General features: G+C 36.8%; 1 protein-coding gene across 2 annotated transcripts in view; it reads left to right on the plus strand.

The window, feature by feature from the left end:
* Positions 1 to 19460: 19460 nt before the first annotated feature.
* EFNA5 (ephrin A5) overlaps positions 19461 to 27612 on the plus strand; it is a 321408-nt gene continuing 313256 nt past the window's right edge. For both annotated transcript variants that reach the window (XM_001364736.5, XM_001364804.4), the window contains exon 1: positions 19461 to 23240. In XM_001364736.5, coding sequence (XP_001364773.1) covers positions 23116 to 23240 — 125 coding nt within the window. In that variant the 5' untranslated portion in view covers positions 19461 to 23115. The remainder of the gene's footprint in view (positions 23241 to 27612) is intronic.

Genomic DNA, 27612 nt, shown 5'->3' on the forward strand with positions numbered 1-27612 from the left:
GACCAACATCTTGTACAATTTTCCATAATGCATTCTAAATGGATACACTACCTAATTTTAGAGATAACACTATAAAATTTTTAGAAGAGAAGCAAATCATAAATCTTTCATAGCTATGGGTAGGAGCTGTATAGTTTTTTTTTAATCCTTACCTTCTCTCTTAGATTCAATATTAAGAATTGTTTCCAAGGCAGAAGAGAGGTAAGGGCTAGGTAGTTGGGGTTAAGTGACTTGTCAAGGGAATATAGCCAGGGAATATCTGAAGCCACATTTGAAGACAAGACCTCCCATTTTCAGGTCTGGTTCTCTATTCATTGAGCTACCTACCTGCCCTAGGACATATATTCTTTTTAAAAACATTTTACCTTCATTTCATTTTAATAAAATATTTCCACATAAGTTTTCCAAAGTTATAGTATTCATCTTGTCTTTTTTTCCTTCTTCTCTCCCTCTCCTGGAGTTGACAAGCAATTCAATTTGGGTTATACCTGTATTATCACATAAAATATATTTCCAGAACATATGTCTTTAACAAAACAAGGGATGGAGGAAATTGCAAAAAAAATAATAAAATAGAAGAGTTTGATTATATGAAACAGAAAAGCATCTAAACAAACAAAACTAATATGTCTATATTAAAAAAGGAAGCAATCAGATGTAAAAAATGTATGTCAATGTTGAAGTGGCTGTAGGATGATAGGTCCACTACTACATTGTTAGTGGAACTTTGAAATGGTTAACCATTATGGAAAGAAATTTGCAGTTATGCAATTAAACTGCTCATACCTTTTGAACCAGAGACTCTATCCCTAGGTTCATAGCCCAAGGAAGCCATTGATATAAAAAAAGTCCCTATGTAAACAAAATATTTATAGCAGCTCTTTTTATGATAGCACAGAATTAGAAACAAAGTAGATGCCCATTGATTGGAAATGGTTAAACAAATTGTGAAAATTACTGTGTTGTAAGAAATCATTTGTGTGAAGGGAGGTGTCCTAACAGTATCAGATCTCACACTAGAACAGCTATCATCAAAACAATCTGGTACTGGCTAAGAAATAGAATGGTAGATCAATGGAGCAGATTAGATAAACACAATCTACAGGAGTAAACGACTTTAGCAATTTAGTGTTTGATAAACCCAGAGACCCCAGCTTTTGGAATAAGAACTCATTATTTAACAAAAACTGCTGGGAAAATTAGAAAACAGTATGGCAGAAACTAGATATATGCCAGTATTCACACCCTATACCAAGATAAAATCAAAATGGGTGTATGATTTAGATATAAAGAGTGATACCATAACTAAATTAGGGGAACACAAAGTAGTTTATCTGGTAGGTCTTTGGATAAGGGGAGAATTTATGACCAAACAAGAGATAGAGAGCATTAGCATTATAAGATGTAAAATGAATAATCTTGATTACATTAAATGAAAAAGCTTTTATACAAATAAAACTAAAGTAACCAAGATTAGAAGGGAAAAACAAACTGGGGAAATTTCTTATAAAAATGTCTCTGATGGAGTTCTAATTTCTCAATTTTAGAGAGAATTAAGTAAAATTTATAAGAATGCAAACCATTCCCCAATTGTGAAATGGTCAAAGGATATAAACAAGCTTTCTCAGATGAAGAAGTCAAAGTCATTAATATGAAAAAATATTCTAAATCAGTCTTGACTAGAGAAATGCAAATTAAAACAGTGCTGAGATACCACCTCACACCTAACATATTTGGCCAATTTGGCAGTAAAGGAAAGTGATAAAAGTTGGAGGAGATGTGGCAAATTTGGACACTAATGCATTGTTAGTGGAGTTGTGACTGAGCCTACCATTCTGGAGGGCAATTTAGAACTATGCCCAAAGGCCCAAAAAACTGTTCATACCCTTTGATCCTGTGATACCACTACTGAGCCTGTATCCCAAAGAGATACTAAAAAAGGGGAAAGGACCTACTAGCTAAAATATATTTATAGCAGCTCTTTTTATAGGGATCAAGAATTAGAAAGTGAGGGAATGTCTATCAATTAGAGAATGACTGAGCAAATTGTGGTCTATGTTGGTGATGGAATATAATTTTGCTATAAGAAATGATAAGCAAGATGATTTCAGAAAAAGCTGAAAAGATCTGCAGGAAGTGATGCAGAGGGAAATAAACAGAACCAGGAGAACACTGTATATAGTAACAGCAATATTGTATGATCATCAACTGCGAAAAATTGGCTATTCTCACCAATGCAATGATCTGGTAAAATCCTGAAAAAATTTTTACAGGGAATGCTGTCCACCTTCAGAGAAAAAATCTGTTGGGAGTTGGATAGATGCAGATTAGAGCACAATATCTTTCCTATCAGTGTATTTATTTATTGTTTTATTTGGGGATTTTGGTTATGTATGAGAGTGCTCTAACAATAATGACTAATATGGAAATGTGCTTTCCATGATAATAAAAATAAAATTAAAAAGGAGAAGTATGGAAAGATCTATATGGGCTGATACAGAGTGAAATAAGCATAGCCAAGAAAACAATATACACAATAGCTATCACAATGTAAATGGAAAGAACACACACACACAAAATAAAAGCTAATACAGCAAAATGATAAAAGATAAAATGGAACAAAAGAAAATATGAGAGGACACCTCCAACCCACCCCTGGAAGGTAAGAGGTCCACAGATATTGCACATTGCAGGTTTTCATTACTTTGGTCAGTGGTCCTGACTTTTTTCCTTTTAAAAAAAATAATTTGCTCTATGGGATTTCTCTTTGGGAGGGGTAAGAAGTAATATGGGAAAGGAATGACATGAAAAATAAAAGTCATCAATAATAACTTTTAAAAAAGACTTTTATGATATTGAAAAATGTTAAGACTACAAATTTACGATCATATAATTGACTGAAATTTATAAAGAATGTCAGGTCCACTATATCTACTGTTTATTAGTCAATGTCTAAAAATGCTATAATTTTTCCAAGGAATTAAAACTGTGTTTCACACCAATAGCAATGGATCATTAGAGTTCATAGTTTTAGAGTTGGAAGGAACTTCATAGGCTACGAATTCCAAATTCCTCCTTTTTTGAGTGAGGAAATTAAGTCTCATGGAGATAAGTGACTTGCTTAGGGTCACACATGCATTAAGTATCAGACTTAGGTTAGGCAATCAGTTATTCTGACTTCAGAGCTACTAGACTTTTCCCTGCATCCTCCAGGAAGCTGCAGGCACATTGGCTGAACCTCTCATGGTCCAGGTAGTTATGGAAGGCTCTACCTATCTACGAGTAATTTATATTTATCTGATTGTTTAGGTATCTTTATTTGAGTGCAAAGTATATTGTTGACATAGACCTTGGGTTGTCTTGGGAGATAGCATCCGAAATATTTTATATTGAATGCAGTTACTTTAAATGAAATTTTTGTCTCTCTTCCATCTGGTTTTGTTGGTAAAATATATAAATATTAATGTTACGTGGGTTTATTTTATATCCTGTAACTTTGCTAAAGTTGTTCATTGTTTCAACTATTTCTTTTAGTTAATTCTCTATGGTTCCCGAAGTATACAATCATATTATCTGTGGAGTGAAAGTTTTATTTCCTCATTGCCTATTCTAATTTCTTCAATTTATTTTTCTTGACTTATTGCTATAGCTAGCATTTCAGTACAATATTATTGTGAGATGTGTGTGATTCAGTACAAAATTAGTGGTGATTATGTATATTCTCATTTCATCCCTAATCTTCTAGCTTATCTTCATTACAAATGAATCTTACTCTTGGTTTTAGATGGATACTACTTATTTTAAGAAAAGTTCCTTTGATTTCTATGCTTTCTAGTTGTTTTTTTTTTAATTGGGCAAGGTATATTTTTGTGAAAAAGCTTTTTCTGAATCTGTTGATATAATTATATGATTTTTGTTATAAATATGATTAATTAATGCTTATAGTTTTCCTAATAATGAACTAGCCTTATATTTCTAGTATAAATCCATCCTGGTCATAGTGTATGGTCTTTGTGATGTATTACTGTAGTCCCATGATGGTGAACCTATATAGCATGCATGCCAGAGGGGGCGCTCAGAGCTCTCTCTATGGGCATGCCTGCAGTGGCCCCAGCAAAGAGTTTGCCAGAGTGCATTACTAGAAAGCCAGAGGGACATTGGGCTGGACTGCTCCCCTCCCCCTCTCCACATGCACCTGAGAACATCACCAGCTCCTCTAAAAGGTTCTCTCCTTGCTGTAGTCTCCTTGCTACTATTCTATTTATAGTTTTTGTATAAATATTCATTAGGAATATTGACTTAAAGTTTTCTTCCTCTGTTTTTACTCTCCTGGTTTAAGTATCAAGATAGTATTTGTTTCATAGAAGAAATAGAGAAATTTAGTAAGATTTTTTTTACCTATTTTTGAATAGTTTATATAGTATTGGAATTAATTCATTTTTAAATGTTTGGTAGTACATACCTATAAATACATCTGGTCCTGGGGATTTTTTCTTAGGAATCTTATTTATAGCTCATTCCATCTCATTTTCTAACATAGATTTAGTTAAGTATTATAATTCCTCTTCTGTTTATCTGGTAAATTTATATTTTTGTAAAATATACATCCATTTTATTTATATTTTGGGTTTAGATGGTGTATAATTGGCTTCTATCAATTGTTCTTATTGCATCCTCATTAGTGGTATATTTATCTTTTAAATTTTTGATACTGGTAATTTGACTTTCTTCTTTTTGAGAAAAACTATAAAAACAAAAAAAATTAACCAATTAATCCATTTTATTATGCTAGTTTTATCAGTTACATTTTTTTATTTTCAATTTTATTTATTAATCTCTTTTTTTTTGAGTTTCAGGATTTCTATTTTGGTGTTTAATTAAAGATCGTTTCTTTTGGTTGCATGTCCAATTCATTGATTTATTTTTTTTAATTAATGTAAGCATTTGAAGATATACATTTTCCCATAAGTATTGCTTTGGCTGCATCCTCCAAATTTGTTATGTTGTCTCATGGTTGTCATTATCTTTTAAACAAAATTTTATTTTCTAAAATTACATATACAAACAATTTCTAACAATTACTTTCTGACATTTTGTGATCCAAATTCTATCTATCCCTCCCATTTTCTCTTCCAAAGATGGCAATATATCTCATATAGGTTATACCAATGATATCATGCAATATGCATTTCCATATTCCTCATGTATTGAAAGAAGGCATATATCACACATATAAGGAAAAACTCATGAAGGAAATAAAATGAAAGATGGTGTGCTTCAATCTGCATTCAGACTCTGACAGTTCCTTCTATGACTGTGGATAGCAATTTTTAATGAGTCTCTCAGGGCTCTCTTGGATTCTTGCATTGCTGATAATAGTTTCGCTCTTCACAGTTGACCATCATACAATATTTGTAACTTATACCATGTTCTCCTGGTCCTGCTCCCTTCACTTTGCATCAGTTCACAGAAGTATTTCCAGGTTTTTCTGAAATCATCCTATTCATCATTTCTTATGGCAAAATAATAGAATTCCATTATAACCATATACCACAACTTGTTCAGCCATTCCTCAATTGATGACATCTTTTCAGTTTCCAATTCTTTGCCACTCTAAGAAAGCTGCTAAAATATTTTTTAACATATACATTCTAATTCTTTGATTTCCTTGGGATACAGTTTTAGTAGTAGTATTGCTGAGTTAAAAAGTATGCATAGTTTTATGACTCTTTGAATGTAGTTCCAGATTGATCTCCAGAATGGTTAAATCAATTTTCCCATATCTCCTCCAATATCTATCATTTTCTTTTTTTGGCCATATTAACCAACCTAATAGGTGTGAGTTGGTATTTCAGAGTTGTTTTAATTTGCATTTCCCTAATCAATAGTAATTTCCAGCATTTTTTTTTCAAATGATTAAAGATCATTTTAGTTTCTCCATCTGGAAACTGCCTATTCATATCCTTTGACCACTTATCATTGGGGAATAACTTGTCATAAATTTTAGTCAGTTCTCTATATATTTGAGAAATGAGGCCTTTGTCAGAGACATTTGGGTTGAAAATTTACACCAGTTTTTTACTTCCCTTCTAATCATGATTACTTTGATTTTATTTGGATAAATTTAAATAAATTTATTTGTATAATTTTTTTTAAAAAATTAATGCAATTAAAACTATCCATTTTATCTCTCATGTTTTCTATGTTTTATTTGGTCATAAATTTTTCCTCTTATCCATAGGTATGGCAAGTAAACTATTCTGTGCTCCCTTAATTTGTTTATAGTATCACCTTTTATTTCTAAGTCATACATCCGTTTTGGCTTTATCTTGATTTAATGTGTGAGATATTGATCTATGCCTAGTTTCTGCTGTACTGTTTTCCAGTTTTCCAGAGTTGTTGTCAGAGTTATTCTCCCCCAAAACTCTGATCTTTGGGTTTACTAAATACTGGGCTACAACCATGGTCATTTATTACTATGTATTGATTACCTAATCTATTCCATTAATCCTTTAATCTGTTTCTTAACCAGTATCAAATTGTTTAGATGGTTATTCCTTTATAATATAATAGTCTGAAATCTACAACAGCTAGGCTACCTTTTTTCATGGTTTTTTTCCCATTAATTCCCTCGATATTCTTGGATTTTGGTCCTTCTAGATTTTCTAGCTCTATGGAAAATTTCTTGGTGGTTTGGTATAACATTGAATAGTTAACTTAATTTTGGTAGAATTGTCATTTTTGTTGCATTGGTTTGTCCTACTCATGAACAATTAATATTTTTCCAGTTGTTTAAGTCTGACTTTTTTATGTGAAAAGTATCTTTAAATTGTCTTCATATAGTTCCTGAGTTGGTCTTGGTAGGTAGACTTATATTGTCTATAATTATTTTAAATAACATTTTTCTTTCTATCTCTTGCTAATAAAGTTTGTTGCTGGCATATAGAAATCCTGATGATTTGTGTGGGTTTATTTTATATCCTACAACTTTGATAATATTTAAATATTTATCATTGTTTCAGTTAGTTTTTGGGTTGATTTTCTGGGGTTCTCTAAGTATACCATCATATCATCTACCAATAGTGATAGCTTTTTTTCCTCATTGCTTATCCTAATTCCTTCAGTTTCTCTTTCTTCTCTCATCACTATAGCTAACATTTCTATTACAATATTGAATTGTAGTGATGATAATGGGCATTCTTCCTCACCTCTGATCTTATTGGGAAGGCTTCTAGCATATCCTCATCATAGATAATGGTTACTGATTGTTTTAGGTAGATGCCATTTGTTATTTTAAGGAGAGCACTATTTACTTGAAAGTTCTCTAATTTTTTAAAATAAGGAAGTAGTATTGCAGTTTTTTCAAAGCCTTTTCAGCATCTATTGAGATAATCATATGGTTTTTTGTTGGTTTTCTTAGTGATATGGTCATTTATGCTGATACCTTTCCTAATATTAAACCATCCCTCATTTGGTCATAGTGTATTATCCTTGTGATATATTGCTATAATCTCCTTCGTAGTATATTATTTAGGTTGTCGTTATCTTTATTTAAGTTATTGATCACATCTATGATATGTTCTTTGATTTCTTATTCTTTAGGATATCGTTTAGTTTTCAATTAATTTTTAATCTATGTTTCTGAGACATTTTATTGACTAAAACTTATTATTGTATTATGGTCCAAAAAGGGTGAATTTAATATTTATGCTTTATTGCATTTGTTTTTTAGGTTTTTATGACAGTATACATGGCCATTTGGGGTGAGGGGGTACTATTTATTATTGAGAAAAAGGTAGTCTTCTTTCTATTCCCATTCTATTTTCTTCACAAATACATCATATCTAACTTTTCTAAAATTCTACTCCTCTCTAACTTATTTATTTATTTTATGGTTAGATTTATCTATTTCTGAGGGAGTAAATTGAAGTCTATCACTAGTATTTTTTTATTATTTCCTCCAGTAACTCAACTTTTCCTTTAAGAATTTGAATGCTTTGTCATTTGGTATATATGTATTATTGCTATTACTACATTTTCTATGATTTTTTGGCAAAATGTAGTTTCTCTGATTATCTCTTTTAATTAGGGTTATTTTTACTATTGTTTTGTTCAAAATCATGATTACTATCCCTGTCTTTTTTACTTCAGCTGAAGTATAATAGAATCTGCTCTAGTTCCCTTTTGGGATGTTTGTTAAGCATTTCTTTCTTTCTCATCCTTCTGTTCTTTTTTTTTTTTTCAGTCATCCCAAAATAATCAACTCACATTCATGCCCTCTGTTCAGGTAGAATGTAAACAATTTATTAAATCCCACATGATTTCTCACTCATGTTTACTTTTATATGTTTCTCTTGAGACTTGTGTTTGAATGTCAGATTTTCTAATCAGTTCTATTTCAATTGGGAATGCTTGAAATGAATTGATCGCTATATAGAATACAGATCCCTTGTGTTTGAATCAAGCAAAATGTGATCTGGATGGCTTACCTTTAGACAAGGTAACTCATTGTGCAATTTTCCATAACAGAAATAACTTCAGGAATAACTTTTTAAAATTACTTTCCCAGCTCCCAGCTCCAAATAATGATGTCTCTGGGCCATCGTGCCCACATACTTCCTACAGCAGTTCTTTCTCAACCCTTGGAATTGCCTTGGGCTCTGATAGGCAAGTTATCTCTTTATCTTGTTCAGAATCAGGTCTCTACTTCATTTTGATGTAGCATTAGAAGTGCTCTTACCCTCTTTCCAGATCCCTCGTATGGTTTGTCTTCTCCCAGGAGAATATGAGCTCCTTGAGATTAGGGATGACTTTGTATTTGTACAGAGCCTGGCACATAGTAATGATTTAATAAATGTTCTATCTATCTATTTATTGAACATCAAGTGAGACAAATAACTAGTAGATGAAATATATCTTTTATATGGCCCAAAAGAAAGAATGATTTCCTATTGATGGCAAAGTTCTCTAAATTCTATATTCACAGATGGCATCATATAAATCCACGAAGACCTGTGACATAACTCTGTGAAGTCCATAACAATGGAGAAGAGATTGGTCTAACTCTCTCTCCTCGAAAAACAAACTACACAGAAAATTTCCCAGACTACAATATGCAGCTGGAAGGATAGCTTGTCTAATTAGTTCATTAATATGTATATTTGGACAGCAATATTGAGGTTGGCCCAAATTTGAATAGAACAAGGAAATCAGGCTAGAATACATTTAGGAAATTATGCAGTGCTTTCAATGATCCACAATTGCTTCATACAGGGAAAGGTCATTCCTTCAACACCAACATTTTCCCAGTGAGACAATATTCATTTTAATCCAACAAAAATCTATCAGGTATCTCTTGTGTGCAAGGTAATGTCAGGTACTACAACAAAAGGAGAATAAAGAATGGTTATTATAGCTCCAAAGAAGCTGATGTTCACTTAGGAGACTATAACATATATACAACTAAACAAAAAGAAGATAATTTGAGACTATTAATAGCTAGTAGAATTAGAGAACACTTCAAGGAGAAGACTGAATTTAAACTCAGACTTGGAGAAAGACAAGGCTCCTGGAAAGTGGAGACAAGGGAATTCACGGGGGACAGCTTTTGAAAATGCACAGTGAGAAGATCGAAGATCTGAATATTTGTAACATATAGTAGTCTAGTTTGGCTTGATCAGAAGGATGCCAGTTCAACTTTGCCTAAATAATTCTGAAAGACATCCACACTATAAAAAATACCTGTGCTACCTGTACTGTACAGAAGTGTGCTCTCTCTGCTTCTGCCTCTCCCCCACCAAAAAAAGAAACCTTGAAAATATCCTCCAAGTGAAAGCAGAAGAACTGACATACAGAGACTGCCGCCTCTGCTTGGCTTGAGACCTCCCTAGCCTTCAGAAGAGACCTTTACCCACTCTGCTCATTCACCCCTATGTCTGGACTCCATGCCTTTCTTCCATCTTGTTCAGCCATCACGTCGCCCATCTTCTTCTGTTTGTGTCTGTCCCCTATTTGTCTGACTCCGACTTGCCTTTCTACTTAAGAAGACCCATATGTGGCTGCCCCTGTATCTTCTGTTCATCCTCCTGCTCCCACTCTCACTTCTCTGTCCCCAGCCTCCACATGTCCACTCTGTCCTCCTCCACAAGGTGCTGGTCCCTTGTCTGCTTCCCTTCCTCTCTCCATTCCCTACCTCCGAGAGAAAATTTGCCTAACCTGTAAAGATCACTTTCTGTTGTTCCATCTATGTAAAGCAAGAACTGTTAATGATATGAAATAAGGTTACCAAATTAATTAGAATTCAAGATCCTAGAGAACCTTAATAGACAAGCTGAGGAGTTCGTATTTTATCATAGAGGTGACAAGGATCCAACTGATCACTGAGTGACATGTATCTAGGAAATTATTTGAATAACTGAAAAAATGCACATATACTTACACATATATGCCAAATCATTGTCTTTGTTCATTGTGAACTATATAGCTGCCAGCTGTGCAAGGAGCCAATCTGGAAGTTCCCTCCCAAATTTTGACAACTTGGAAAGTTCTAAATATACTTTTAAAAGTTCAAAACCTATAAGATCAGCCCCTTTAAGAAAATTCCTTCTGCAAATACTGCAACAGCTTGTAATATTGCTGGCCTAGAATGTGTTCACTGGTAGTAGAATTAGTAGTAGGTGGGTGTTGGGAAATATGGATTTAGCATGCAATGGAAGAAGAGGGGGAAGTAAGGAGAAGGCAGATATCTGGTCACAGGACTGGGAAAGATTTCCAAATTTACTAGTTAGTAGAGAGCTTTCATTCTGCATTCAGAAGGGGAAACAAAATCAGAAAGCTGAGGGTTGTTGTTGTTGTTTTTAGTGGCTCTAGGGAGAAGTCTCAAAGGGAAATTAAGCTTTCCTAACATATAACACCTTGCTAAAGAAGTAGTCTAAGAAAACGACTTAAAGACAGCCATCAAGTAGGACTAGATATGGAGAGAAAGAAGTGGCCTCGAGAACTTTTGATGCAAGGGGAGGCAGGACTTTATTCCAAGCTTCAAGCAGTAGTAACTCAGGAGAATTAGGCAAAATGCCTTTCAGGGATATGGGCAAGGCAAGATCCAAAAGTATTTTCCAATTATAGAAACATCAATACAGTGCATGGAACAGAGCTGGGAAGATGCCAAACAACCAAAGATTAAGAACAGTTTAACATTTATTAGGAAGGTATGTGATTTGAGCCTAATTAATTATGTTTCTTTAATCCTTGTGCTCAAGAGTATTTCTTTTGTTATGGGGACCAATTCTAATCATATTGTTATTTTTAATCAAAGGCTTTGTTGTTTGAAAAAAACTGGATCATGGAGGTTTAAATTCAAACCTATTTCAGTCATCCTCATTGCAAAGGAGAGACTAACCTTTGAGCTATTAATTAATTAATTAATAACAACTTATGTACACAGTGCTTTAAGGTTTACAAAGCACTTTTCTCTCAATGTGCAGATGGTAAGTTAGGGCAAAGTTCTGTACTAGGTAATGAAAGGACATAGAATAACAATAACCATAACTATGGTAAATTATATAACTTAATAACGGTATACAAAATGGTTTGTGAAATCTGAGGATCATTTCCAATTAGGATAAAGGAATCAGGGAAGAGTGAGGGCTTCCTGGAGAAGACATATTTGAAGTTGGGGTTAGACAGACAGAGATGAGGAGAGGGGCCCCAGTAATTCATCCACAGTACACTTAGCTGTCTCTAGATATCTATGCTCAGTCACCTGTACTTAGGAAGGGAGAGAATATGCATTTATATAGTACCTACTATGTGCCAGGCATTATGCTAAATGCTTTTACAAATATCTGATTCAATCTTCACAAAACCCTCACATAGTAGATGTTATACCCACTATTCCAGTTAATGAAACTGAGGCAAATGGAGGTTAAGTTACTTGCCCAGGGTCACACAACTAATAAGTGCAGGGGGGTCAAATATGAACTCAGATCTCCCTGACTCTCTCCACTGGGCAACCAACTAAGTAACTTAGAAAAGAACACAAAACAGAAGTTCTGATATCTAGTCTCATGCTTGCCTAGGCATATGTGCTTTAGCTTCCAGGAACTCATACTGAATAGTGAATGGATACTTCCTTTCCCCATTCTTTTTGGGAAGAGGCTCATAGTCTCCTACTATGCCTTGCAACCTAGGAGAACATAGTCCTCATTTAAAATTCCATTGAGTTATTGTTTCTTCCTGCTCACTGACCAACAAAAATTTTGTTTTGCTATCCTTAAAGTATTCTTCAGTCCTGAGCCACACTTGACTGGCTAGAAGGAACTTAGGGGAATCATCATTTCCAAATGGTCCAAGAACTGAGCTTGCACACATGGTGGGCTGAGGCCAGCCAGGGAAGTTCTGTGAATGAATGTTCTATGTAACTACCTGGTTACACATGAAAAAAAAACTTTTGAAATTTACTTCTTTAAAAAGCTAAAGCTTCTTTTTAAAAAATGCTTACCAAAGGGCAGAGTCAAGATGGCAGCCTATAGGCAGTGAAAGTTCAGATCTCTGAAAACTCTTCTTTACCAATTACAAACTAAATGCTCTCAGGGGACTGAAAATCAAACCTAACAACAAGACAGAGTTAAGGAACCCTCCTGCTGGACTCAATTTAAAAGGTATGTCCCCCAAAAGCTGGAATTCAAGAACACTCAGGTTTAAGGGGAAGGGATAAGGAAGGTCCCAGGAACCCCCAAACCCAACCTAGAGTGCTAAGCTTCCAGTGGAAGCTGGAACCTCTGGGTGGACAAAGGCACTGGTCTGGAGGGAGTACCTTGTGGGCAAAGCTGTATTGGACTCAGAGTGGCAAACATAGGTGGTGGGGAAGGAGCTGGAGAGGGAGTGCAGAGCAAGCAGCCTGGTCAGAGTGGTGGAGACCCTCCATATTGCTCCAGCCTTCCAGGAGGTTTTGGCCTCATAGCATATCCAGCCCAACCCAGCTGAACTTAATCCCATCAAAAGTCTTCAGATCTCAGGGAAGCCCAAGATCCAACACCCCTCCCTCACTGACTACTGGACTTTAATCCAATAAAAACCCTTCAGAGGACAGGGAAGCTCAAACTCCAGCACTCCTCCCCCACAGACTGCACTGAGAGATCCTCTGTCAAAGCTCCAAGAGGGGAGACTGACAGAAAACCCCAAAACAAAAAAAAATGAGAGGAGCAAGAGCACAGACAAATATGGGGATCAAAGAAGGGGTAAATATCAGCAAACAACAGAAAAAGAAGAAAGAAATTACATTCGACAGCTTCTGTACAGGCAACGAACCAAGAGCAAATGGAACAGAGGAAGAGGCAAGCAATAAAACAAAAATTCCAGTGAATTGGATAGAGGCTTTGGAAGAACTCAAAATGCAATTAAAAACACAATTAAGAGAGGCTGAAGACAATTGGGAAAAGAATTTAAAAACTAAGATAAGTCATCTGGAAACAGAAAATAGTGTCTTGAAAGCCAAAATCAACCAGCTTGAAAATGAGGCAAAGCAGAAGAAAGATGAGGCAAAGGAGATGAGAGATGATGTAAAGAGAATGAACGATGGCCTCCAAAGAAAATCAGACCAGAAGGAGAAGGATGACCAAAAAGCAAGGGATGAAATCCAGTCTTTAAGAACCAGAATACAACAACTAGAATTAAGTGACTTCACAAGGCAGCAGGATACTATAAAACAAAACCAAAACAATGAAAAAATTGAGGAAGATATGAAGCATCTCATTCACAAAACAGAGGATTTAGAAAATCGTTTGAAGAGAGACAATTTAAGAATCATTGGTCTACCAGAAGACCATGACAAAAGAAAAAAACCTGGGCATAATACTACAGGAAATCAAGAAGGAAATTATTCAAGAAAACTGCCCTGATACTCTAGAGCAAGAGGGAGAAGTGGAGATTGAAAGAATCCACAGATCACCTCCTGTACTTAATCCCCAACTGGCAACACCCAGCAATGTTATAGCCAAATTCAAGAACTATCAGACCAAAGAAAAGCTATTACAAGCTACCAAGAAGTCATTCAGATACCATGGAACCACAGTGAGGATAACACAGGATCTGGCTGCATCTACACTAAAGGACCAAAAGGCATGGAATATGATATTCCGGAAAGCAAGGGAACTAAGTCTACAGCCAAGAATCAACAACTAGAAAAACTGACTATATTCTTACAGGAGAAAGTATGGTCATTTAACAAAATAGAAGAATTCTAAGAATTTGTAAAGAAAAGACAAGACCTGAACAGAAAATTTGATGTCCAAGTACAGAATTCAAGAGAAACATCAAAAGGATATATAAAAAGAGGGAAAAAATAAAAATGAAACAACCCCCCCCCAAAAAACCCCACTTTTTAAAAGAGACCCAATAAATTAAAATGATATGTATCCCTACAAGAAAAGAGGATATTGGTAACTCTTAAAATTGTTATTTTCAACTGGGCAGCTAGAAGAATTACACTTAGAGAGAATAGTGACAAACTGTATAGGATGAAATGACAAGACATAAATAAATATGTATATAGATATATGTATACATAAATACATATATATGTGTGTAAATATACAACTAGAGCTAAAAAAAAGAGGTTAATACTAAAAGAAATGGGAAAAGAAACTGAAGGGGGTAATTTTATATGTCACAAAGAAGCACATGGTGGGAGGGGGGAGAACATCAATATACTGGAAGGGTAAAGAGGTTGGAGATAGAAAATACTCAACTCATATGGGCATTGAAATTGACCCAAAGAGGGAAGAAAAATCCAATCCATTAGGGCAGAGAATTGATTAGCTCCCTATAGGGAAGTAGAAGGGTAACAAAGGGATTGGTGGGGAGTGGAGCAGCATAAGGGAGGGAGAAGGTTGGGATAGTTTAAAAAACTGTAAAGAAAATAAGGGGGGAATTAGAAGGGAGGGGGTAGAAAGGGAAGTAAAATATGGGTGGGAATTAGGGGGACTGATTAAAAAATAAAACATTGGTGTAGAAGGAAATAGTGAAAGAAGAAAAGGCAGGGCTAGGAGTAGATATTAAAATACTGGGAAATACACAGCTGGTAATAATAACTCTGAATGTGAATGGAATGAACTCACCCATAAAACGTAAGCGAATAGCAGAGTGGATTAGAATCCAAAACCCTACCATATGCTGTCTGCAAGAAACACACATGAGGAAGGTAGATACACATAGGGTGAAAGTTAGAGGAGTCAAATCTATTGGGCATCAACTGATAAAAAGAAGGCAGGAGTCACAGTCGTGATATCTGACAAAGCCAAAGTAAAAATAAATCTAGTTAAAAGAGATAGGGAAGGTAATTAAATCCTAATAAAAGCCAGTATAGACAACGAGGAAATATAAGTACTCAACATGTATGCACCAAATGGCATAGCATCCAAATTTCTAAAGGAGAAACTAGTGGAGCTCAAGGATGCAGTAGATAGAAAAACTATACTAGTGGGAGACCTGAACCTGCCTCTATCTGAACTAGATAAATCAAACAAAAAATTAATAAGAAAGAGGTAAGAGAAGTGAATGAAATCTTCTTTTCAGCAGCACATGGTACATTCACAAAAATTGACCATGTATTAGGGCATTAAAAACATTGCAAACAAGTGCAAAAGAGCAGAAATAATGAATGCAACCTTCTCAGATCACAATGCAATGAAAATAATAATTAGTAAAGGTACATGGAGAGGTAAATAAAAAAATTAATTGGAAATTAAATAATACAATTCTCCAAAAGTGGTTAAAGAACAAATCATAGAAACAATAACTTCATTGAAGAAAATGACAATGATGAGACATCCTTTCAATACCTATGGCATACAGCCAAAGCAGTACTCAGGGGGAAATTTATATCCTTGAGTTCATATATTAACAAACTAGTGAGAGCAGAGGTCAATGAAATGGGCATGCAAATTTAATAAAACTAGAAATTGAACAAATTAAAAATCCTCAGATGAAGACTAAATTATAGATCCTAAAAATCAAAGAAGAAATTAACAAAATTGAAAGTCAAAGAACTATTGATTTAATAAATAAGACTAGAAGCTGGTACTTTGAAAAAACAAATAAAATAGACAAAGTACTAGTCAATCTAATTAATAAAAGGAAAGAAGAAAAACAAATTGACAGTATCCAAGATGAAAAGGGAGACCTCACCTCTAATGAAGAAGAAATTATGGCAATCATTAAAAACTTTTATGCCCAACTATATGGCAACAAATATGGCAATCTAGTTGATATGGATGAATATTTACAAAAACATAAATTGCCTAGACTAATAGAGGAAGAAATAGATTACCTAAACAACCCCATATCAGAAAAAGAAATTGAACAAGCCATCAAAGAACTCCCCAAGAAAAAATCCCCAGGTCCAGACGGATTCACAAATGAATTCTATCAAACATTCAAAGAACAACTAATCCCAATATTATACAAACTATTTGACACAATAAGCAAAGGAGTTCTACCAAATTCATTTTACACACAAATAAGGTTCTGTTTCCACAGCCAGGCAGGTAAAAAACAGAGAAAGAAAACAATAGACCAGTCTCCTTAATGAATAGACATGCAAAAATCTTGAATAGGATGCTAGCAAAAAGACTCCAGCAAGTGATCACAAGGGTTATTCACTATGACCAGGTGGGATTTATACCAGGAATGCAAGGATGGTTCAATATTAGGAAAACCATTCACATAATTGAATATATCAACAAACAAACAAAAATCACATGATTGTCTCAATAGATGCAGAAAAAACCTTTGACAAAATACAACACCCATTCCTATTGAAAACATCAGAAAGCATAGGAATAGAAAGGCTTTTCCTAAAAATAATAAACAGTATATATCTAAAACCATCAGCAAACATCATCTGCAATGGGGATTAACTAGAAGCCTTCCCAATAAGATCAGGAGGATGCCCATTATCACCTCTATAATTGAACATTGAACTAGAAACACTAGCAGTAGTGATTAGAGAAGAAAAAGAAATTGAAGGTATTAAAATAGGCAATGAGGAGACCAAGCTATCACTCTTTGCGGATGATAAGATAGTCTACTTAAAGAATCCTAGAGAATCAAACAAAAAGCTAGTCAAAGCAATCAACAACTTTAGCAAATTTGCAGGATACAAAATAAACCCACATAAATCATCTGCATTTCTATTATCTCCAACACATCTCAGCAGCAAGAATTAGAAAGAGAAATTCCATTTAAAATCACCCTAGACAATATAAAATACTTAGGAATCTATCTGCTGAGACAAACACAGGAACTATATGAACACAACTACAAAACACTCTCCACACAATTAAAACTAGATCTAAACAATTGGAAAAACATTATTTTTCATGGGTAGGACGAGCCAATATCATAAAAATGACAATCCTGCCCAAATTAATTTACTTAGTGCCATACCCATTGAACTACCAAAAACTTTTTTACCTAATTAGAAAAAACCATAACAAAGTTCATTTGGAAGAACAAAAGATCAAGGATATCCAGGGAAATCATGAAAAAAATGCAAAGGAAGGAGGACTTGCAGTCCCAGATCTCAAACTATACTATAAAGCAGCGGTCATCAAAACAGTTTGGTACTGGCTAAGAGACAGAAAGTAGGATCAGTGGAATAGACTAGGGGTAAATGACCTCAGCAAGACAATCTATGATAAGCCCAAAGATCTCAGCTTTTGGGACCAAAATCCACTATTTGATAAAAACTGCTGGGAAAATTGGAAGATAGTGTGGAGATGATTAGGTCTGGATCAACATCTTACACCCTATACCAAGATAAACTCAGAATGAGTGAATAACCTGAATATAAAAGAAGAAAACTATAAGCAAATTAGGTGAACACAGAATAGTATACATATCAGATCTTTGAGAAAGGAAAGACTTTAAAATCAAGCAAGAGCTAGAAAAAAAGTCACAAAATGGAAAATCAATAATTTTGATTTCATCAAATTAGAAAGTTTTTGTACAATCAAAACCAGTACAACCAAAATTAGAAGGGAAACAACCGACGGGGAAACAATCTTCATAACAAAAACCTCTGACAGAGGTCTAATTATTCAAATTTATAAAGAGCTAAATCAATTGGCCAAAAATCAAGCCATTCTCCAATTGATAAATGGGCAAGGGACATGAATAGGCATTTTTCAGTTAAAGAAATCAAAACTATTAATAAGCACATGAAAAAGTGTTCTAAATCTCTTATAGTCAGAGAGATGCAAATCAAAACAACTCTGAGGTATCACCTTACACCTAGCAGATTGGCTAATATGACAGCAAAGGAAAGTAATGAATGCTGGAGGGGCTGTGGCAAGGGTGGGAAGGGTGTGGTGAGGGGAGGGAGGGAAATAATATAATTCTTGTAACCAAGGAATAATGTTCTAAATTGACTAAATAAATTAACTTAAATAAAAAATAAATAACATTAAATAACATTTTTTAAAAAGCTATGGAAGAAAGTTAGGGAAAACTAGTATGAGGCAATTTTTTTCTAAAAAGCAGATCTGTAAACATTTATATTGTTTTTAGTTTCTAATGATAAAAAGACAATTTGTTTCAAAAGATATTCCAATATTAAATTTCTAAATCAATGGTTATGATTATGTAAGCATAAAAGGGACATATGTGTATTCATTTGTAGGTACTTTATGTACCTATTTTGAACTATGGCCTGATATACAAATTTTATTATTTTTCTTTATTCTTATATTTCCAATATTTAAAAGGCAGAATTATTTGATAACTTCATATGAGTCCTTGTGTCTACTGCCAACTATCATATAGGTAATTGAACTAGGAAGATACTAAATATTTTAAATTTATAACTATAAGCTCTTTTTTCTATTCAGTTTTTTTCATTTAGCTATAGCATTTATTTCCAGCAACAAATAAGTTTAATTAATTTTTTGTTTTTTTGTTTCTCAAATGTTAAATAACTTGGGAAAGCAATTTTGCCATAGATGCATCTGTTTTGAGAAAAGTTCCTCCCAAAAATATATTATTCCTTTCCATAAAATTTATTAAAAGCTGTGAACACTCCCTTTACTAAAGACATCTATATCTTGACATTTTCCAGATTTCTTGGAATTCAGTCATCTAAGTGGCTATTATTAACATTTTCCAAAAAGTTGAGGAGAAGCTAACATTAAATACTTTTTTTGAGGAAAAAAATTCTAGGCTCAGATAAAATTATGAAAACTCGGGAAATATGGAGAAAATACTCTTTGGAGCTTATTGTTCAAGTTGTTTTCCTCTGTTGTAGCTAGGTAATATCTAGTCTTTTAAATTTCTAGAAAAGGGTTAGTGTCTCTGTGTTAGGTTTCCTTGGTGACCACTGAATATTTGAAGTTCCAGAATTCTATAGATTAAAATCTAGACCCAGTCACACAATTTGGAAGGAAGAATTAGCCAGGCAAATTTTGCATATTATATTTGAGCAATTTAATCTTATTAAGTGAGGAGTTCTTCAGTGACACTGTGGAAAAGAATACAAAGCATTCGTGAGATAAAGTCCTAGGCGAGCACCATTCCTATGAGTTATTTTTGTTCATCTAGATGAGTATCAGTCTAATATGTTTCATTTGTCCTTTCTGTTGCTGGTCCTGTCAGAAATACTCTTCCAGGGTGTGTAATGAAAATCCACCACTGGAGGGAGTCTGGGCGCTTTCAAACAGAAAATCTGAGCAATCTGAGCCAGGTCCAGAGAAACGGAAAGAAAGGACGTGAGAGAAAAAGCTAATGTTGTGTTCTTTTGGACTAGCATGTACAAGGCAGAAGTGGTAGGCTTTCGGGCAAAATTTAATTTGCTCTCCTTTTCCTTCGGTCCAACCCTTCCTACAGAGACAGAAAACTCAAGAGAATCAGAGAAAAACTGCAAAGGGAGGCCTGAGACTGCAACGTCTCGAGAGTGATAGTCTCCCGTGGCCCCAGCATGGCACTCGGGAACAAGCTGCAAAATTGCAGCAGTCTCTTTGCTGTAGATTCTCCCTTTGGACACAAGACGCAGATGTCCCTCGACGTCCCCAGGTGAAAACCCAGAGGCCCTTTAGGTGATCTGCGCAAACTTTGCTACCAGGTTACTGTTTCAGCAGAAAGACAAATGCACATTTCTATGGATCTGTCTGCAAAGTCCAATGAGAGGCTCTATTCTGAAGAAGAAAGGAAACCTTTTCTTCGCTAACTCATCCCTCCTTCCTTTCTGCACCCCCCCCCCCCCACACACACACAAGTGTTAATGACATTTTTGCCTTTAGGGAAGTGGGATAGAAGAGAGTTGAGCAGTTGCCGGGACCCGTATGAATACATTCTCTTAGCTCAAAGGTACAGGGTGTAAAGTATTTCTAATCGGATCACTTGCCGCATTAATGTCCTCTCGGCTGCGGATTTGCACTGAATTGTAATAATTTTCAACTGTGATTTCTCAGAATTAAAAAAAAAAATCCGTGTTTTCAGAGCATCATTAAAAACCAGTTTAAAGAAATCTCTCCCTTCCCGTTTATTAACCTTTAAACCACTGGTAAGAAGTAAAATCTATGAACCTTTTACTTCTTTGCAGTAAATATCTGCCTTTCCAAACAAGTCAACACCTCTAGACACAAAATCTTGTTTAAGGGACCGCAGTTGGTAATAAAAATACAACTGTAATTGCTACACCTCAACCAGAAGGTATTGTGTCGCCGCCGGAGAACCCGGAATATACTTTGTCCTCCGATAAAGGGAAGATAACCCACATTCACAATGACACGTTCCCAAACCCCACCCCCAGCGCTCTTAAGGAAAAGGTGTGGAATCTTTCCGAACATTCTAAGCAGCATGCAGCATCCAAAGGGTTACGAATCTCAGCAGCCAGGCTCCCGTAGTGGATACAGGCCACTCCGATCTCCCAGTAATTCAATTAGTCAGGTTTCAGGAAGGTGGGGCCGGTGTTTTTTGGAGGGGGGAGGGGAGGAGATTAGGAAAACGCCTCTTTCTCGTGTTGCAAACCAATCGGGTTGAAGTAAAGAGAGGGAAAAAAAGCAATCTGTAAGCAAACAGCAGGCTGCTCCCTGACTGGCTACTCCTGCAAATCCCTCTTTCCCAAGTAAACTGCATGGAAAAAGAAAAAAAAAACCACATGATCAACCAGCAGCGCTTGGGCTCTGAGCTAGCTGGCTGCACCTCCTCTGTGCACATACTCCGAAAACATACACGCACACACGCCAACCAGCTTCCAGATCGCTCACACATGCAGACATATGCATGGATATAAAATATATATGCTGCATACGTACTCGCATATGTTCATTGCACAGAGGGCGCCCAGCTTTTGGATTGTCCTAGGTTGCCGCTGATGTCGGATTTACACGCAGGTCATTGCGAAGGGGGCGTAACTGTTTAAGATTTTTTTTTCTCCTATAAAGCACCCCCTCTTTTTTCAAAACTGACTTTTGCCCCCCTCTCCAGGCGTTGAAATCCTTCCCTGGCTGCCGCTGCACTGAAGTTCATTTATTTTTTTTTTTGCAGGGTACTGTTTTTTTGGGGGGTGGGGTGGGTGGGGGAGCGGTGTGGTTCCCCCCTCTTGTTGCTGCTTTTTTTTTTTCCAGAAAGGAAAAGGGAGCAGCTGCCGAAGAACAAAATTTTCTGATGTAGTCATCGGTGAGGCTTCTCTTTTTGCTCTTTTTCTGATTTGAAACTGATTTATGCATTTCTCCAAGTTAATGTTCCTGGGATTGGACTCGTCTTAACCACAGACACTTTGACAGCTTGTTCCAGAGATGTTTGGATCTCAGTTTATGGCTCTATCTCAATCTCAGTCCTTGTGCGGACGAGGGGACTGACACCAATTTTTTCCCAGAGTTTGACGGATTAATTTAAAATTATTTTTTTTCACCCTTCAGCAAAACAGTCTTATTTGTGTCGACTTGATTTGGCATCATAGCACTGCTTGGATTGGCTGATTTTAACATCTGCTGTTTCTTACACTCTTTGGTGCACCCACAGCCCAGCAAAGAGAAGAATACGAGAAAAAATCTCTATCAAGTCTCCTCCAACACACTGGGTATCTGCTCTTTCTCTTCCTCCGCCTCCTTCTCCTTCTCCTCCTGCCGCCGCCGCCGCTGCTGCTGCTGCTGCTGCTGCTGCTGCTGCAGAACCACCGCTTCGTCTCCGTACCGCAGCCAAACTCTACCGAGCATTTCGGTTGGATAAAGAAAAGGACCAAACTTTCTTAAAGGTTTGGGTGGCACCGCCATTCTTCTTCAGCCCAACTACTTTTAACCATTTCCAGGACTGAGCAGGAGTGAGATTTAATTAGGCAGTTTTGCTTCCCCACCCATCTTTGCTCCTCACTGCCTCTCCTGAACCCGCAGCATCTACTTCCTCAAAGACTTCCACGGGCTTGGAAGGCAAAGGCGAAAGGGTGCTGGTGAGTGGAGCAGTTTATTTTCAGAGAAGAAGCGCATACACCCCAAGCCAACCACTTTCTTTCGGCAATTAAAAAAATCGACTATCAAAATAACTTTGAACGAAGCAAGAGAGAGCGAGAGAACAGCGCCGGAGAAGAACCACCACCCGTCAGCGGCCACTACCACCCTCAGCTGGAGGTGCACGGGCTGAGCGGGGGTGGGTGGGCTGGTGTATGTCTCCCTGTGGCTGCTGCACTGAACTCCCGGTGAATGTGCGCGGAGCACCGCCACCTCCTCGTTGTGCCGCCGCCGCCAAAGCCGGGTTCGGCTCCCACCTCCCCCTACCGGGGTGACCAACCTCCTCCCACTTCTTAAGAAACAGATTTGGCATCCTCCCGCTCCCCCCTCCCAACCACGAAATACAGACACGTCTCTTCTCCCTCTTTTATTTTCTTTATTTCTTTCTTAAACTCCTTGCTCCCTCCCGCCCCCCCCCCCCGGGGGGTGGGAGAGCTCGCTTGATTAAAAGAAAAAATCCGTGATTTTTCTCTTTTCTCCTCGCACCCACATCCTGATCTTCTGTTTAGGAGACCCTTCTTTTCTTTTCCTCCCCCCTCATTTTTTTCCTTTCCATCTTACCCCCCCTGCCCTTTCTCCCTCCAGTGTTTGTGTTTTTCACTATTGGAAGGGAGTGATGTTGCACGTGGAGATGTTGATGCTGGTGTTTCTGGTGCTCTGGATGTCTGTGTTCAGCCAAGATCCTGGTTCCAAAGCTGTCGCTGATCGCTACGCTGTCTACTGGAACAGTACCAACCCCAGGTAAGAGGGTGGTGGTAAGAGGGACATGATCCGGGGTCCTCGCCTAGGCCGACCCGGAAGGCGAGAGAATCGGCGTAGATATTTAGAGGAGGAGAAGGCGAGGAATTGGTGGGAAGTGAAGAAACGCCTGAGGCGCCGATATCTCGGGAGTCCGGAGAACTCTTTCTTTTTTACTGGGAATAGGAATCCTGGTCAAATTAGCCGACCAGGAGGCTTCCAACTTCCTTCTTTGTTAAGTGCGCCTGGAGAACCAGGAGGAGACCAGTTTCACCTGGGAGGAATGGTATCCTCCCTCCTGCCCTCCCTCTTTCACTCCTTGAGGATGCAGAGGGTAAGACCTTGAAAGGAATGGGGAACCTCTCCTTCCTCGTCTCCTCGTCTCGGTCTGGGACAAGCGAACCATATCTCACTAGAGCAGAATGGATAGTTTCAGAGTCGTGCTCTCCTCCCCCCACCCCCATTTCTTTTTTCGATCTTTTCCTTTTGCGGAAAACAGTTTCCCTTGTGCAGAGAGAGTCAGTCAAGCCCCTCTCCTCCAGCTGAGCCCCAAACTTTTTCGGTGCGCTCAGAGCGTTGTGGCGGGAGAAGGAGGGAGTTGAGAAGCGGAAGCTTTTAGTTTTCCTTTAACTCGTTAACTGAGAGGAAATACAATAGCCCATCCATCAGCCTGGTTCCTTTGAGCTGGCAGTTGTGGAGATTTCTCCCTATTCTGTCCCTCCCCTCCCCCCGTCCTTTTCTTGGTGCCAAAAAGTTTGCTCCAATACAAAGGTTACGTCATGTAAGCCGAGTGTGTGAATTTGCTTGGTATCTCTGTTCGCCGCTTTGCCGAACTCTGCATTGATAAACATTTTTGGTAGCTACCCGGAAAAAGTCGGAGAAATGAGAAAAACCGAAGGGGCAATGTCGGTTGGGTCCAGCCGCGGCTTTGGAGTGACCTGCCTGAGTCCGATTTAGCTACTGGTTATCCTCTTTCTGATGAACCAGGGAAGTCTTGGGGTGATTTAGCTTCAATCTAGGCCTACCCAAGGGACCCACTCGAGTCCTGACTCAGAGCGGATCCAAATTAATCTGGTCTGCCTCGTACCCTTTCCAGAACCGTAGCTCCTATTTTATTATCCACCCTCTCCATTTCACCCGCTTTTGCTCGACCCCTTGGACCTGTATTGGCCTTCAGAAACTCATCAGGTCACTGGACCGCCGTACATTGAAGATAAAAGTTGAAGGGAACCGGGTGGGAAATGAGTCCGCGCCGAAAGCGCGGTTTCAGGGAAAAGCCGCGCCGAGTGCTGTGCTCTGGTAGAACCATGTGCACTCAGCGCTCGCTTCTGTAGAGGGAGGTACAAGTAAGGCTCTCCTCCTCTTATCTACTGGGTTGCCCGGCCCTCTGCGGGCTCCATTGTCCCGGGATAAGAGGGAATCCCTGCTGAAGCCAAAGCTTCCCAGGAAAGAAGGCGCATATCTCCAGTCCTGCGGGCTACCTAAGGCCTGGCTGAAGATAGGAGAGCTGGTCCTTTGGTGTGTGGAAGGTTCCCTTCTTTCGCCCGAACTCGGACTAATAGTCTCCTCCAAGCATACGATCCATGTAGAATTGTTAGTGATACATTCCCGAAACGAAGTGAAGTGCCAAAAGCATTCCTAAAGCATTAAGTGCACGTCTCTGCTCAAAACTATATCTGTGATGTGCCAACACACATGCGTGCTGATCTATATAATAGATCCATCCGTACACATATCGCTAGCTAGCGAGCTATCGTGGGTGGTAGGACAGCAACCAATTTCTTTTCTGACATGGCACTTAGCACTATTAGAAAAAGAGAAAGAGAAGCCATTCGCCAGAGGAGGTGCCTTTTATTAAACTTGACAAGACAAATGGAGCAAACGCTCCAGTTGTGATGGTGTTAAAAGCAAAGCTCATTATGTAGGTTCGTTTGTTCCCATTGGGCTTTATTAAACAATGTTTATGAAGCAGGAATTTGTACTTTAAAAACTTAAGCTGATCATTTTATATGAAACAACAACGAAATAAGGTGGTTTTTAACTTGGGTGTTCTTTGCTCTGGTGATCTTCCTCCTTTTCATCCTCCTAAACCTTGGAACCTTTTCTCTCTTGGTATCCACTTGTTTTGATACCTGCCTTATCTTTTTGCCTCGTTAAAACTGATGAGGCTCCCCTTCCTCTTTTTTTTTTTTTAACCTGTCAAACTGGTCTGAGTGAATTTGAGGACATTTTATCTTAGGTTATCTCTGTTTTATGTTCCTGATACTGCTGTTTGGTTTGAGATTAGCACATTGATTTTTGTTACAGGTCATGTTTTTTAATAGATCTGCCTTGCCTGCAGAAAACTATTCTGCTCAGTATTCCATGGTGGGTTTGAAATGGCTGAGACAAAGTTAATCTGTAGAATTTTAAAGTGCCCAGAGTTGGTTGTTGGTTGTTTTTTTTTTTTGTCAGTTCAGTATTTTAATGTGGGGCTTCTCAGCGACTCCTTTTAGGGTACTGAACCAATTTAATACTGAGACCCCCCCCAAGATTGATATTGTTAAAAGAGTCACCTTTTACATTTTATAAAGTAGTGTATTCTTGCCAATTTATCAACTGATTTCTCTTGGTTTTTTTTTCTCATCCCAATGAAAGTTTTCAATGTTAAAAAATGGATAACGTGTCAGCCATACGTAAATATTGGAAAAAAGTCATATTTTATGTTTCATCAAATGTTGCCAAAGAAAAAAGTTAAAGAACCAAACCTAGTAAAATGCCTTTAAAATAAAATCCAGCAATAAAGGGTAAACATATTATCTGAGGAAATATATTTCTGCCAAATATCTTACATTTAATGCTACAATATTTCAAAAGTCTAGTGTTTTCAACTTTTCTTTAAGTGCTTTGCATTTAGCAAAGGAATACTTCTAATATTATTTCATCTAATCAAGTTGATTTGCTTAAGATTTTACCAAGCTAGTAGAGCAATTGCTAAGCAATTTTTTGAAACAAAATGGATAACTCTAATTGCTTTTATAGTAGCTTTTCATTTAGTTCCTAGAAGAAAAAAAGTTTAATATATGCAAGTAGCAACAATGGGTATTGCATTAAGTGCAAGTAAATATCCATCTTGTATCACTGTGATGTTACTTAAGAATAAATGTTTAGATCAGCTCACAATTTACTATCTTGATATAAGGGCTTGGCTATTTTGTGTAGTTTGTTGAGTAGTTAGTAGTTGTTCTCACAGTGCTGCATTGGAACTATAAACATACAGAGAGGAAAAATATTAACTTCTTTATTGGCAGAAAAATTCAGTTAGATTCTCTATGTTCATTTATCTGCTCTTCCTCATCAATATAGTTATTTGCTAAAACTGATAACTTTTAAGAGTTGATAGTACTTATGGGATAGTGGAAAGAATTGATTTTTATTTAATGAATAGGACAGAAATCAATAACAATTGGGTACAAGCAACAAAAATGGACAGTTTGTAAAAATTGCATCTTCTGTAGTTTATTTTGTATCTTATTTCTTAAGGACCTTTGAAAGTTTTAAGTAATTTTAGGTAGACATTTATAACTTAGTTATTTTAAAAGTTATGTGATAAAATTATTATTTTTGAAACTCAAAATACGATGAATTATACATACATTGCTGCTATCAGTAGGGGAAGAAAATGCTCATAAGTTAAACAAGATGAGTACATGAGATTTAAAAACTACGTGCAGGTAGAATCCTCAAAATTGTCTTCTACAGGTTCATCTTTTTAAAGCATAGATTAGCAAAGTAATGTGAAATAAGTCTCTCTATTGCTAAATGTGCCTAGTATCATTTTAGGAAAATAATTTCAGGTATAATTTTGTTTACTTTTAAGTTCACAATTTACATTACTAATAAGCTATTCAGAGCTTTCCTAAACAGGAAAGACCACTTTTATGCATCATCACTTAAAGAATGATTACTAACTACATCATTCTGAACTAATGGAGCTTTTTCTTTACCTTATTTACAGTCTGTGTAGAGACTTGTGAATTAATTACTTCATATTATGATAGTGTATACTTGACACAATTTGCTTTGCTAATATGCCATCTTGGTGTTGTGAAAGTAGTGTGAATTTTATCCTTTATTTTAAAATCATCCCTGTACTGTTATTGAATGTTAAGTGGAAAAAAAGTAAAAAAAATTTCTCCATATTCCATTTGCTGCTTTTTTCCTCTTGAAATGCACACACACACACACACACACACACACACACACACACACACACACACCATGTATATTTTTCTGAGCCATCTATTTTCTTATTGTCAACAAATTCCTAATTCATTAAAAATTGAGGAAAATTGTTGCTCTTAGATTTCACGAGTTTATTTTGAGGAGAGTGTGG

This window comes from Monodelphis domestica, chromosome 3, assembly GCF_027887165.1.
Source record: "Monodelphis domestica isolate mMonDom1 chromosome 3, mMonDom1.pri, whole genome shotgun sequence".
NCBI lineage: Eukaryota > Metazoa > Chordata > Mammalia > Didelphimorphia > Didelphidae > Monodelphis > Monodelphis domestica.